Genomic DNA, 15,909 nt, shown 5'->3' on the forward strand with positions numbered 1-15,909 from the left:
GGGCCTAGGGTTCCCCTCAGGTGGGTAGAGGGGAGTATGGGGGTCACTGGATTGCTCCCTGGGCACTTGGAGCGCAGAAGAGCAAAGTTAGGAGCCAAGGAGACCCTGAGTTTCTCCTCTCCCCCATGTCCGATGTGCAAAATCTCCAATAGAAATTATACGCCATTTCAACGATTTTTTTGCAAACGATACATGAAAGATAAACTTGTATCTTTGCCAGATCTCACTCCAAGTGGCTTAGGGAGCCTGCGCTCTCTTCGTTCTCAGCTCCTCCAAAAGCAAATTAGCATTTGGGATGCAAACGATTTCTAAGTCACGGCATGCTGGAGGATGGAGTGAGGAGGAGGCAGAAATTAAGGTATTGGAATTTAGCTAATGCGTGAGGCTGAGAGGAGTGTCCCTATGTCGCCTGGCTCACTGGATAGTCCCACTGGTCCCAAGTGGACCTCCACGCTGGCTCCCGAGATAGGCACCCCCGAGATAGGCTCTCTTGAGTTAGCATAGGTAGTGAGGACAGTCCCCAGTGGTGGTGGTTGTAAGACCTCCACATATTGCAAGACTGTGTCATATAAATATGTATGTATGCTGGCCCCAAATGGACCTCCTGGCGGGTCTGGCTGGCTCCTATGCCTGAGATAGGCGCTCGTGAGGAGGGTCAGCCCCCCCATAGGGGTGGTTGTAAGACCTCCACGTGGTGGTGCATGACTGTGTGTCAGGCAGACAAGGGTGTATGTCGGACTGGCTCACAGGAGAGTCGGTGGTGGCTGACCATTAATATTCCCAGGGGCCCCCACTGACTTATCATTATGGCTCAGAGCGTCCTCTCCCCTCTCCAGAACAGCTCCAGAACAAAAACTTGGTGTTTGCCAAAAGCAATGCTTGTTTGTTGGATAGCAGCATAGACACAGCCCCTTATGGGTGTGGAGGTCGGTTAGATTGGGATTCTATGGGGAGACTGGAGCCCAGGGCGTCATGGGCTGTCCCCTAGACGTACCTTCTTGCTGTTAAAATTATCCAGAAAAAAAGATCAAGGTTCAAGTTTATTGCCAGCAGTACCAATCACAAAATAAAATGTGAAATTAATTTTGCACTAAAACCTCACACAACTACTAGTCTCAGGAATAAGGAGATGTTTGTGACAAGCACATCTGCACCTTATCCACGCCACACTCCTCCACCACCCCTGCCTAGACACCCAGACACTAGAAACATGTTGTGATAGCTCTGTACTGACTTGCACACCCTCTCTAGGCCCATAAGGGGCCATTTCTCTCCACTGTATCCCCACTGAGGAGTCCATCTTCCCCATAGACCAGACAAGTGGCCATCTTTTTTGAGTGTAGCGTTGTGAGCTTGTACATCGGCTATCTTCACAATGTTTGTCTTTTTCTTACCTAATATTTGAGATAATATTGAGTCTTAAGAGTAATTAAATTGTAACTTTAGAAATGTGTAGATACCCTGTATACACTTATACTGTATGTTGGTTTGTTTACTGTTGAATGAGAGAACAATGTTGCACATCAAGCTAACCATCTGGGAACCCCCCAAAATCATTTGGGGGACCCCCAGTTTGGGAACCAGACACCTTTACAAACAAATTGGTGAAGAAATTTCCCGGTAAGGAATTTCTTCCAAGATTTGTGTAATATTCCCAGTCTATCACATTGGCAGCCATGTTTTTACAAATGTCACAGTACCACCCAGTAATAATTAATTTATTCCTTATTGGTATCAAAAGAAAGCTTCAACAGAATGTGAATTACATGTATAGGTGATGAATTCACCAATCCTGGGCATTATGGCATGTAGAAAAGGGAGACATGTCAAATTACATTGTTAAATATGCTTATAACCAGTGGTGGACAGTAACGGAGTAAATGTACTTGAGTACTGTACTTGAGAACAGATTCTGAGGATCTGTACTTTACTTGAGTATTAGATTGTTTTGATACGTATTACTCTTACTTGAGTACATTTCCAAGACAAATATTTTACTTTTACTCAAGTATATTTCTAGGAAGGCTATAAAGTACTGAGTACTTTTAAGCCCACTCCACATCAATGTTTCGCCATGCATGTTGCAAGGAGTTGCAACATGCAACTACTTGCAACTACTTGCAACCATTAACCCATGGCAGTTGCAAGGAGTTGCAACATGCAACTACTTGCAACTCCTTGCAACCATTAACCCCAATGGCAGTTGCAGGAGTTGCAACATGCCACTACTTGCAACTACTTGCAACCATTACCTTGCAACCATCGCCTCTTTGTTGTCACATGCTCCTCAATATTGGATTCCGTTGCTCCTTTTAAATCAAAGACAAAAAGCACTAAAGCACTTTCAGAGCCCTGGCTCAATAGCTCCACTCGCTCTCTCAGATGCGCCTGCCGGCGTGCTGAGAGAAGATGCAAGAAGGATAGGCTTCATATCTCGGTTGAAATCCTACGTGGCTGTCTCTTTGACTACCAGAATGCAGTCAAATTGGCCAAGACCAACTATATTTCTGCATTAATCTCCAAAAATAGCCATAAACCCCAGGTTCTTTTTAATGTTCTCAACTCCATCATCAATCCCCGTGAGCCCTCTCCTGTTGTGCCTTCACTCGCCCTTTGTGAAGATTTTCTCACCTTCTTCACTGCTAAAATCACCACCCTCAGGTCAGCTCACACCCATACTGCCTTTACGCCCCCCCCCCTTATCTCCTCCCATTGCCACCCTCAGCCAATTTGACCCTGTTTCTCTAGCCCAACTCGCCGAAGTCATCTCGCACCTGCGCCCTACAAATAGCCCCGCTGATAGTATTCCCTCCAGTCTCCTCAAGGACGCGTTTGACACTGTTGGTCCGAGTATCTTGTTGCTCTTCAATACCTGCCTCTGCACAGGCTCAGTCCCAGCTGCTTTCAAACAAGCCGTGGTGCAGCCTCTCCTCAAAAAGGCTACTTTAGACCCCCTCTCCCTTTCCAATTTTAGGCCAATATCACAACTCCCGTTTCTTTCCAAAGCCCTGGAAAAGGTAGTCTACCTTCAACTGCAAGCTTTTTTAACCACTCATGGCATTCATGATACATTTCAGTCCGGCTTCAGACCTGGACATAGCACAGAAACTGCACTCCTAAGAGTCCTCAATGACATACGTCTTATCACAGATATAGGCTGCCCTGCAGCCCTGGTGCTCCTCGATCTGTCAGCTGCTTTCGACACAGTGGATCATCGGATCCTGCTGTCTAGATTGGAGCACCACGTTGGCATTTCTGGTACTGCCCTACTATGGTTCAGGTCTTACCTTACCGACCGTAGTTTTAAAGTTAGACTAGGCGATTTTAACTCTAGCGTGGCCCCTCTAACCTGCGGCGTCCCTCAGGGTTCCATCCTTGGTCCCATCCTCTTTCTGCTCTATATGCTCCCATTAGGCTCACTCATTAAGCAACACAATCTATCATTTCATTTCTATGCAGATGATATTCAGCTCTATTTACCGTTAAATATGACCAGCACTGACCCCGCCCAGCCACTGTTAAAATGCCTCTCTGATATAAAATCCTGGATGAACACAAACTTTCTCACTCTGAACGAAAGCAAGACCGAAGTCATCATCTTCAACAATAACCCTAGCTCACCCATCACCCCACTCGGCCCCCTCAGTGATAATATCCGTTCCTCAGTTAAGAGCCTTGGTGTCACCTTCGACAATAAACTCAAATTCAACAAGCATATTAGCTCTGTGGTCAAGGCTAGCTTTTTTCAGCTTAGGCTTCTAGCCAGGGCAAAGGCCTATCTACCCCGTATCGACCTCGAGAGAGTCGTCCATGCGTTTATTTTAACTAGATTAGACTACTGTAATGCTCTCTATGTAGGCATTGATCATTCCGCTATCCGGCGTCTTCAGCTTGTGCAAAATGCCGCCGCCCGCCTCCTCACCAATACCAATAGGCGGGACCATATCACCCCAGTCCTCGCCTCCCTCCACTGGCTCCCTGTCCACTTCAGAATTGATTTTAAGATTTTAGTGTTTGTTTTTAAAGCCCAAAATGACCTGTCTCCTCCATATCTAGCTCAATTGATCATTCCATACGCCCCAACAAGAGCCCTGAGATCGGCCAATCAGTCTCTCCTGGTTGTGCCTGACACACACTTCAGGACCAGAGGAGCTCGTGCGTTCGCCGTGGCCGGTCCCAACCTCTGGAACGCCCTGCCTCTCCATGTTCGCACTGCTCGGTCTTTGACGGCCTTCAAGTCCCTACTAAAGACTCATTTTTACTCCATTGCTTTTAATTCTATTTAATTCATTGCCTGTCTATGCTACTATGCTCTGTACTGTGAAGCACTTTGGTTCGACCTGTCGATGTAAATGTGCTATATAAATAAAGTTTGATTTGATTTGATTTGATTACCCCAATGGCAGTTGCAAGGAGTTGCATCGGTGTGGTTGACCTTAAAACAGTTTTGTTGCAAGGAGTTGCGACTAGTTGCATTGGTGCGGTTTGGCCTTTAGGTTGGCTGTTTTTTTTCTTCCCTAAAATGCAATTGGCCTAACTTCTGCTCTCACACTGGCCGTGTTTCTGGCTTCCCCCTCCGCTCGCCTCTTTGTTACATCTTGTATGGGTGTATAGGAGAAAAAAGTATTTAGTTCTGGTTCCTCAGTCATTTCTATGTTTTTATAGGTGTTTCTGAAGGCTTTGTATAACGTCCACAAGCAAGCACATCAGTGCATGCAGTGCAGGTGGTTTCAGAGAGTTACAAGGTCCTATAAATTCATTGTGAAAACATTACAGCAATTCATTGATATCAAAATTAAGAAATGTACTTCTACTTTTACTTGTACTTTAAGTATTTTTCAAAGCATGTACTTTGGAATACTTAAGTATATTTAAAAGCAATTACTTTTTTACTCTTACTTGAGTAACATTTTGACTGAGCTACTTTTACTTATAATGGAGTAAATTTGACCAAGGAGTATTTGTACTCTTACTCAAGTACTGGGGTCGAGTACTTCGTCCACCTCTGCTTATAACCAATTGCTTTAATATATAAGTGTACTTATAATCACTTGACTATAATTTATATATGCTAATTGGATTCCTAGATCACCAAAACATGGGGTTAGGCACCAAAATTACTTGTGTAGGGCAAATAATGAAGGAGTAATGGTCTTTTAAGGAACTGGTGGCGGCCATCTTGGAAATTTGACATTTCTAATGATCAGATTTTGGTAAACTTTTGATATGTTATTAAGTACACCTGATACTACAATAAACCATTGAGAAACCTTTTGTTCTAATAATTTTTGGGTCAAACCATATTTGCACCCGCCTATAATGTTTTATTTCCAGAGAAGGGGTATGTCTAAAGAAGTCTAATTTGCAATAAAACTGTACTAGATCTCTCCACACAACCACTGGTTATTGTTTAATAGCATCTTAGGCTATGCAGTAACAGCTTATTTGACATAAATGTATGTTTTTTTCTAAATGAGGGAAAGTAGAGGAGTCCTCACTACAAAAGTACAATTTCCGCCTAAACTAAAGGTATGTTTAAAGGACTATATTTCAGTATTTCTTTATGTAAATTACATTCTGTAAATGTAAATTACATTCTACACTCTTTGGTGATGTAGGGTAGACACCTGGTTCATACCTCAGCAAATTTGATGAAGATAAGAGTGAGCATTCTCAAGTTATAGCATATTTGGTCACCTTTGCCCTATTCGGATTTGCCTTTTTCAGAGATTGGGGTAGTTCTAAAGAATAGCCAAAAAAAAAAATTTTGCCCCAAAATAAAATTTCACAACAATCCATTTCATTAATGGGAGACCCTAAAGATAAGAAAAAACATGGTTGTGTTTTGTTCTAACTCGGGTGGGGGTATCTCAAAAACTAAGGGCTTTTTTGAGGACTTGCTACAGGACTACTACCCAATATGCTGTTTACTACCGGAATTAATGCCGTTCCTCCCCCTTCTCTATTTGGTGCCTCTTCTCTCTCTCTCTCTCTCTCTCTCTCTCACACGTGCACACACAATATATGGATCATACCAACAACACACGCACACGACGTGCAAACAAACATGCGCACACACTAAAACCCCTAATTACAAACACACATGCACATGTCTGTGTGTGTGTGTGTGTGTGTGTGTGTGTGTGTGTGTGAGGGGTCACGCACAGTTCCATGGTGAGGATGGAATGCATGGGCCCGGCGTCGGGTCGGGTCGAGTGGGAGGGAGGGAGTGGAGAGAGCGGGAAACGGCCGCGGGATGGCGAGCAGCGAGCTTCCCAGTGCGTAGGGGCAGCGTCTGAGTCACAAGGTCCAGGCAGTGATGATGACATACCGAAAAATGTTACGTTTAAGATACAATATCCAAGGAAAAAAGCAAGACGTGTTTTACCCATTAAGACCGGGAACACATCTCATTTTTTAATTTCCGTGGCTATTCAAAAATAGCAGATCTACAAGCTCATAGCTTGTAGATCTGCTATTTTTGAAAAATCTTGAAAATGTGTGCAAATCTTTGAATATATTTTGAGATGGGGGTCCGCGGCCAAATACATATAATTTTTTGGGTCCTTGACATTAAAAAGTTTGAGAACCACTGATATAGCAACATGGAATGAGGGAGGAATGGAGAGGAAATTATTTTTACGGGGCCAGGCTGCCAGCATGGCTCCTGGCCCTGTTTTAATATTGGCATTATTGAGGTTTCGAGGCCTATCAGGCTCGAAGCCTCTTTGAAACTGTAGGCTTTCATCCGCCATTTTTGCAGTTCTGGCCCAACCGTGTGGTCACTTTTTACGAAACTCGGCAATATGGTAGAGGGCTATGCCAAACGGCGAAGACCCGAAACTCACAACCATTGGCCAAAGGGTGGCGCTGTAGCACTCAATTGAAAATGCCAACTTTGAACAGGTACAACTCATGCCCTGTTTGACCTACAGCCATGAAACTTCAATACACACATGTGTCTCCTCATGCCTAACAACTTTCATACTCTGACTTTTGACCTCTGACCTTTAGATTTCCCGCCATTTTGAATTATATGAAAAACAGTAAAAATCTATCTCCTCCTGGGATCTTTGAGCGATCTGCACGAAACGTTTTACACATGAACTTTGGACCTATGCCGACAAACGTGAGCAAGCGGACTCTCTCTCTCTCTCTCTCTCTCTCTCTCTCTCTCTCTTCTTCATTCACTGGCCCCGTATTATTGCTGCCTGCAGCTATATTTTCTCTTCTTATTCTTTCTGTCACAAAAAGCCTGAGTAAACAAATTACAAAGATGACCCCACATATGATTTAATGTGAAATATCCCTGTAATGTCTTGCCAATCATTTGATACATATGATTATGAGAATATCTTCACTTTACACTGTCTATCTATGATTTAGTGGTCAACGGAAGAGAAGGTGTCTCTTGGTGGAATAATCACAAGTCGAAGGAGTCCGGAGGAGTCGTTTTCAGCAATCACTTTTATTGTCAAAATGTGAACAAATACAAGAGTCAATGTTGTACTGCGCCCTGTTTCTCTCTAATGTTATTGCCTATATACTCTACACATTTGTCTCCGGGGCGGGGTCTTAACACCCGCCTTTCAGTGACAGAACAATCGTCCAATCACAGAAGCTCTGACTTCCTACAGCAGCAGCTGCCGGAGTGTGACAAATTAGTATTCAGGCGCAACAGTACTCAGTTTTTAAACATGTATCATAATCAGTACATTTGTTACTTGATTTCATTAGTTAAACAAATCTTTGTTCAATTATCTACAAGTGTTTCAGTCTTTGAAGCTTCATCAGGTGATGTACTCACCACACCTTTCAATGTAAATGTGAGGACTGATTAGTCTTTTGTTAGGCAAACTCAGTCCCTCTTTGCTGGCACAGTAGACTTTGAGTGAGACATCAATTTCTTTAACCTAGTTACTTATTATTAAACCAATGTGTTATAACAAAATAATCTGGTAGTAATATTCTCATGTTTAATGTTGAATATACCACAAGTTTAAACACATTTTCTGTTAAATTATTTAAAACACATTTACTTAATACTGGCTGTGAATATTTTAGCGCATCTGGTCACCCTTATTCATAGAATACAATTATACTTAAGGATGCTTCATAATTAAACATACTTAAGACAAACATACAGACTACTGTTTTATGAAACATTCATAGTATTGGTCATAAAGCATCATAAGTCCTGTTATTAACATCATAATGCATTTATTAAACACACATTGAGATATTAATGAGCCTGACCCAAGGCTTTAAAGTATAAACATTAAGAAAACTACAACGTTTTAGATGTTCACAAAATCTTTATTTCATGAAAACACTAAAGTAGTTTTCACATCAAAGAGGGATTTCAGATGCTTCTTGTCAAAAAGAAAACCACAACCAAAGCAGACAGGTCAACGTACCAAAAGTAAAAGTACTAAAATGTTTGAAAATAGCAGATCTACAAGCTTGTAGATCTGCTATTTTCAAATAGCCTATGTATACAACAGGGCCAAACTGGTTAATGTATGTTTTATAATGTAATGTGTCCTCACTCTCTGTCTCAGAGGAGGACTGATGTGTGTGACAGTTCAGACATCAGTATGAATGTTTGGTCATTTCAAACAAGATTTCAAACAACTTTTTAAAAATAATTGACTCATTATTACATTTTGTCTTATCTTCTTCTTTTTATAATTAATGTAAGAACAATGGCTTCTATTCCAGCATGCTAACTTTCCAGTAAAATAAAGGCTGTAGTTTCTATAAATAGAGGCCTGCCCTTATACCCAGAGCCATAGAGAGAGAGAGAGAGAGTTGCGTCACACAAAGCGGCTATGGTTGCTGTGGGCTGTAGTTCCAAACATTGGAACTTCCCCATTGAGACAGACAGAGCATTTCCTCATTCCATTCTTACAATGAGAGTCTATGCTAGTGTCGTCACTCTCATACTAGATGCGCGCTGCTTACACCCAGTGATGAGCTGTGGATTTTTGTTCAAGGGGGGCTGTATTTTATGACGTCACGTGCACGCGGACATGTGCACATCGCCACTCAGCTCAGTGCTAGTTGAAATACTGTATTCAACATGTGATTTTTAATGTAATTATATTTCTTATTATTTTTGTTGCATTGTTAATTTGTTGTTTTTATTTTTTTCAATTAAAATTAATTATATTAATTAAAACTTTGGGGGGCACGGTGGCACAGTCGGTAGTGCTGTCGCCTCACAGCTAGAAGGTCCTGGGTTCGATTCCCGCAGGGGACGCTGTGGGCACTGGGGGCGTGTTCTATCCTCCGCGTGATCAGTGCCCATACCCTAGGTGGGGTTGGCGAAAGGGCCTTTCTGTGTGGAGTTTGCATGTTCTCCCCGTGTCTACTAGGGTAGGTACCCTCACAAAAACATGCAGTAATGCTGGTCATTATACTGCCTCCCCCTGGCCAGCCGGGGCGCCTGATGGAGGGGAAGGGAACTGGTTGGAATAACGTTTTCCTTCCACGCGCTACGTCCAACCAGGGAAACTCTCCCCTGTCAGGTGAAGAAGGTCAGTTGGCTCTCATGCATTGAAGGAGGCATGAGCTCGGCCCTGGCCTCCCTAGGTTGGCAGAGGGAAGGTAGTGCCCAGGATTACATAGACAATTGGCACTGGGTGTAAAAAATAGGTTTACAAAATCGTGGGACAAAAATTTGAGAAAAAAAAAAAAAAAAAAAGACAAGATGACCACACCACTTACATTGCTTTCAACAGTGGTTTTAACAATCATATGAACAGTCACAAGAACTTCCAACAACGGTCAGGGATAACCTGATCGTCGTCATCATTGTAGATTTCGCAGACAAATAAACTACCTGACCTGTGTGGCTGTTAATACAGTGTGACTGAGGACGTAAGTGAGAACGTAATGTTATGCAAAGCAGCCAGCTTGAGGCTAGTGTTTAAGGCAGTGGTTTTCAACCTTTTTCGCGTCAAGGACCCCCAAATTGACACATATTAGCCCATGGACCCCCATTTGAAAAGATATAGCAGGGACTCAACTATTTTGATTTCTTGGGGGTCCCAGTCTACACTGTATCATCATCATTAGTGTTCATTTAACTCTGAGAGTGTACAAATGGAAACAAATGGACCCGTTAGGGTCCATTTGGTTCCATTTGTACACAGGGGTACAGACACATAATTAAGGGTCAATTTGGTTCCTAACTGGTTCCTAACTATTTTGGTTCCTAACTATTAATTTGGCTGGAGACCCCCTGGAACCTTCAAGGACCACTGGTTTAAGGTGTTCCAGCCCCCATAGTAGCTCCAGGGCTAAGGGGGCGCCACCCCTGTTACACCCCCCCCCCCCCCCCCCCCCCCCGAGAAGTAGGAAGAGGTAAGTCACCTCTTCACAGTAACACTGCATACGTTACCGTAGACCTACATCTGTTCTCAACAGGCTGTCTTGTGTGAGGTGAGTGAACTAATACTTGCTTTTAAGGTCCAACACATTTTCATCATGGGCAATCAAACTAATGAACATATTTAAAGAGGCTAAAATGTAGGTTTCTCTAGTATTCTTGGGTGTCCTTATATTTTAGTTCAAAACTAGGCATTTTTTACTGTTGTTGTTTTTTTCTTCTGTTTTGTACCCTTTTTGTAATGTTTATATGTGCTTTTGTAATGTTGCCTGTTTACGGATGGATATCAGCTTTCTTTTCTCAAGTTCTTTGACCGTTTTAAGTCAGTGTAAGTGATGCTGTTGAATAATAAGCCATGACAATAATACCGTATGCTGACCTGTAGATACTGGACTAATAGTACATGTGTAATACATACCTCACTATGCATTTGGTTTGGAGCATTTCGAGGGAGCTAGCTTTACAGACCACTGGACCGACACTGAACATGCTGGTCAGGTTGCTTGTGTGTATATATATATATATATATATATATATATATATATATATATATATATATATATATATATATATTTTTTTTTTTTTATTATTATTTGTTTTATTACTTTAGAAACTGTAGGGTAAAGAGCCTTTTATCTGCAGCCCTAAATGTGCAACTGATACAAATGAGGTATAACATAAATGTACTTGCATACACATCAATGTGCATTTCCCTTTTCATATAGGAGTGCACCATGGCATCCGTGACGTCACCTTCACCTACCACTGACTGGTATGACTATGACGGGTATGACTATGATTACTATGCCCCTCCACCACTTCCTTCACCACTTCCTTCACCACTGTGCATTAACGATCCATGGTGTGTCACCCAGCTTGTGATAGATGTGATCATCTTCCTGCTCGGGGTTGTGGGTAACGGCCTGGTCATCTGGGTCATTGGCTTCAAGATGAAGCAGAAGACGGTGCCCACAACATGGTACCTCAGCCTGGCCGTCTCCGACTTCATCTTCTGTGCAATGCTGCCTTTCAACTTCCATCTGAAAGCAACAGGATCTTGGATCTTTGGACTTTTCATGTGCAAATTCACCTCCTTTGTCATGTTCCTCAACATGTTCAGTAGCATTTTCATGATGGTTGTCATCAGTGTTGACCGTTGTGTGATTGTTGTGTTTGGGTTTTGGGCCCGAATTAATTATACGCTGAAAAGGGCAGCGCTTACAGTGGTCGTTGCCTGGCTCTTTGCGATGGCGCTGAGCATTCCCTCCTTAGTGTTTCGTGACGTTGTAACACTCAATAATCAAACATACGATAATCCGGTTACTTATTGCTACAACAATTATGGAAAGCTACCCAGCAGCTCTACAGGTGTCCCTGTCGTTCGCTTTGTTCTAGGCTTTGTATTCCCTCTGGTCATCATCATTGTGTGTTCTTCTATTGTCATTGTAAGTCTACGGCTACAGGACAACAGGATGGCCAGGACGGCCAGGACCGCCAAGCCCTTCAAAGTCATGACTGCCGTGATTGTCACATTTGTCCTCAGTTGGCTCCCCTACCACATCTTTATTTTACTAGACATCAACCTGACTCACTACACATTTATTGTCACTGGACTGAAGATATCACTGACTCTTTTAAGCGCAAACAGTTGCATCAACCCGTTCCTCTATTTGTTCATGGGCAAATTAGGCAAGCAGAATCCAAGGAGCTCTTTCAAAAAAATCCTTTCAAAAATTGAAAATGCTTTCAATGAATAGAAAATGATCCATGTAACAGATGTTCCTTCCAATGTCCACCACCTAGAGACAAACAGGAATTTAGTCTATGCTAGTCTAGGATGGCTCAAGTTACTCATGGTAAAGATACTCAGAGGATCAGTGGGTCTGGTCTTTAAGATACTCAGAGGAACAGTGTCCAGATAGATATCTGTTACTTCTCTAGAGTGAGTGATGTCCATAACCAAAATGTGTCAATTGTTTTTTCAAATGCATCTAATACGCTGCCACCAAAATGTGGAAGGACCTACTGAAATACATAACGGTTCTCGACTCCTTTTAAACTCAAAACTAACCTAAAATAATTCCTGTCCTGAAATACAAGTGAACATTTAACTCCTTGAACAACTTGATAGTAGAATCCTCTGCCCCCCCCCCCCATCCCCCGGCCCCACCCCTCCTTTCTCTGTAAATATACCGTATGATTCTACTGAGCTTCACAGTATTCCTTTATGTTTTGTAGTATATAGTGTATTGTATTGTATATTATCATGTATTACTGATGAATTGAGTACAAAGAACCACAATGGAAACAAGCCCCTATGGCTTTTTGTGTTATCTCTGAGGACCCTTAGAGTTACTAATTTTTTTTTGTGAAAGGATTTTTTATTTTTTTTACATTGCACTTGAACCCTAGCGTCTCTATTCTGAGGAGAACTTTAGCCAGAAATAGCAGATCTACAAGCTCTGTGAGCCTGTAGATCGGCTATTTTTGGCAAAGAGGTAAATAGGTGTAGAGGGAAAAAAGAGCAGACCAAGTTAAAAAGAAAAAGTTTAATCTGAAACACAATTTTGTACATTATAGTGGAGGGTCCCTGCTTCATCTCTCTCTCAGCTATAGGGGGTCCTTGGCCTGAAAAACGTTGAAGACCCCTGATCTATGGCATAGAGAAGCTGTGTTTATTGTGAAGAGGAAGGTGTGAGACACCAACCCAGATTTGGCACAAACAAGGGGTTGAATTAGTTCTCATGCTATGCAACAAAAATGTGGAATGCCCTACCAACAGCAGTTAAGGAGTGTAAAACCCTACTCACTTTCAAAACTACCCTAAAAGAAACACCTTCGGGAGGCTGCAATTCTAAACTGGCCCGTGTAAAACTACCCCCCCCCCCCCTCGAACTGTTTACTGTACATTTCATTTAATTTTTCTTACCTTTAAAATGTTTATATGATGTTCTGCATAGTAGTGTATATCTGTCAGTCATTTAGTGTCTCCATGAATTGAGTACATAAGAACCCCATTTGAAACAAGCCAGTAGGCTTTTCTGATGAGCTTTTCAATCCTAATCAGTTGACCTTGTATTGTGAACTGTACTTCCATGTGATTTTTTCTCTGCAAACTTCTAAATAAAGTATTCAATCAATCAATCAATGAAAAACCACACTCAACAATACAGATGAGCTTAAGGCTGCTATCAAAGCATACTTTACACATGGTAGACATTTCTGTATCATAAATCCTTTTTTTTTGTGGTCTGTAATATTCTAATATTTTGAGATATGGATTATTTTATTTTCATGAGCTGTATGAGCCATAATCATCAAGATTAGAACAACAAAAACAGTTTGAAATATTTCACTTTATGCACATATTAGAATATGAAAGTTTCACTTTTTGAATGATATTATGACATTTCACACTGTTCTAAACATAACAACAGACTTTGCGTTGCATAATGAAAGGTTGGTATTGTTTATTATGTTTGGTTATACAGGCAAAAGTCATGCCTCGTTTGGCCGACAGCCATTAAACCTGCTTACACATGTGCCTTGACTCATGAGGAACACATCTATCACGTTGACCAGTAAGCTCCGCCCTTAGATTGTCCGCAATTTTGAGCAGTTTGAAAAAAGCTTAAACCCAGGATTTTTCAACTATTTGCGTGAAACTGTATCATCTGTTTGATCTCCTTTTTCACTGGTTCTTGTCTGTTGGTCCAATGGCTTCTCGCTTAAACATGTGCCTCTCAACCTGAAGGTCGTCAGTTCAATCCTCACTTGATGCGGACTTCATTAAAGTTGCATTGCACACAACATGATTGTGTCAATTAATACATGTGCAATTGTTAAAGATAACCTGAAATGCTTATTTGAGAGTATGTTTTTTCAATGTATGACATACTTCATTCTGAATATAGCCGATCTACAATCTCAAAACGTTTCAGATAGCAACGTGTTTCTGAGCTTGTAGATCGGTTGCTTTCACTGGTTTCGGTTCTGAGGAGACATACAATTTCTCTATTGGTAAATGGTTTGTGAACGAGTGATCTTAGTGTTAGTGAAACAGGGGCTTGGTTCATGACAGAAGGCAAGAGTTTATGATCTTCAACAGACAACATCAGCCTGGTCAAAGCTATAGCACTATAGGCAGTGTTGCAGCCTGTCAGTCCGATGGTTGAGGGTTCGATTATGTTAATGGCAATAGGTTGAGATGTCCAATCCATTCCGTTTCCATCTCTCTCTCTCTTCAATCTATTCTGTTTCCATTTCTCTCTCTCTTCAATCTATTCCGTTTCCATGTCTCTCTCTCTCTCTCTTCAATCTATTCCGTTTCCATGTCTCTCTCTCTCTCTCTCTCTCTCTCTCTCTCTCTCTCTCTCTCTCTCTCTCTCTCTCTCTCTCTCTCTCTCTCTCTCTCTCTCTTCTTCATTCACTGGCCCCGTATTATTGCTGCCTGCAGCTATATTTTATTATTATTTTCCCCCTGTTTTTAAGTACAGTAGCATAAATGGACCGTGAAGTCCAACTGGGCTGCAACAGTTGGCCTCTTTCCACCTGGCATCCTTTTGGGCATGGCAATATAGTGTGTGACAATTATCCAAAAAATCATGGAAATCGCTGATGAAAAGCATTGGTGGAAAGTAACTAAGTACTCTGTTACAAGTAAAAGTCCGGAATTCAAAATTTACAATTAGTAAAAGTACGAAAGTATTGGTATCAAAATGTATTTAAAGTACCAAAAGTAGAAAGTACTCATTATGCAGAATGTCCCATTTCACAAGTTTTCAAATGAAAATAGCCAATCTACAAGCTCACAATGCATTGTGAGCTTGTAGATCGGCTATTTTCAACTGGCCGAAATGCATATAGGGCTGAAGTGGTTAATGTATGTTTTGTTGTAATAATCGAAACCTACAAAGTAACTAGTAACTAAAGTTTTCAAATAATTGTATTGGAGTAAAAGTACAATATTTGCCTGTGAGATGTAATGGAGTAGAAGTACTGAAAATTTAAAATACTCCAGTAAAGTAAAAAATAAAATTGTACAGTACAGTACTTGAGTAAATGTACTTGGTTACTTTATACCACCTGGTATTGAGTTTGTTCGTCTTGAGACTAACCACCACTTTTGTATCTTCTCAGGATACTGTGGCTGTGGGGAAGGTTTTGAGCCGTGGTTCGCTGACCCAGGACCAGTCCACCTCCTCCAGAGGTTCTCCTCCTGACACACCGGACGCTCTGAGCAGGCGCCAGTCACACCCTTTGACGCGTAGCAGGCCTCTCGCCCGCTCCTCCCTGAACTCCTCCGCACACCTCCACGCACGACGGGCCAGGGTAAGTGTGGTGTGTGTGTGTGTGCGCGCATGTGTGTTTGTGTGTGTGCATGTGTGTGTCCATAGGAAGAAAAAACCCCCCAGTGATTATCAAACTTAAAATGCAAGATCAGAGTATATGTCATAGACCCTAGTCAAATGACCAGGTAAACATCAAACCTAGCATCTGTCTAAACTATATCTCTG

At 41.8% G+C, this 15,909-nt stretch overlaps 2 protein-coding genes across 2 annotated transcripts in view; both read left to right on the plus strand.

The window, feature by feature from the left end:
- LOC308090001 (stAR-related lipid transfer protein 13-like) overlaps nt 1-15,909 on the plus strand; it is a 155,497-nt gene that overhangs the window by 34,771 nt on the left and 104,817 nt on the right. Inside the window, 1 exon segment of the mRNA XM_080435019.1 lies at nt 15,533-15,724. Within this exon segment, the coding sequence (XP_080291145.1) occupies nt 15,533-15,724 (192 nt within the window).
- On the plus strand, nt 11,128-14,171 carry LOC308090061 (C3a anaphylatoxin chemotactic receptor-like; the record flags this gene model as incomplete). The annotated part of the gene is made up of 3 exons (XM_080435092.1): nt 11,128-11,553; nt 11,857-11,997; nt 14,148-14,171. 3 exons carry the CDS (start codon nt 11,128-11,130, stop codon nt 14,169-14,171), a joined length of 591 nt encoding a protein of 196 aa, XP_080291218.1.

This window comes from Gymnoscopelus braueri, assembly GCF_963280865.1.
Source record: "Gymnoscopelus braueri genome assembly, chromosome: 8".
NCBI lineage: Eukaryota > Metazoa > Chordata > Actinopteri > Myctophiformes > Myctophidae > Gymnoscopelus > Gymnoscopelus braueri.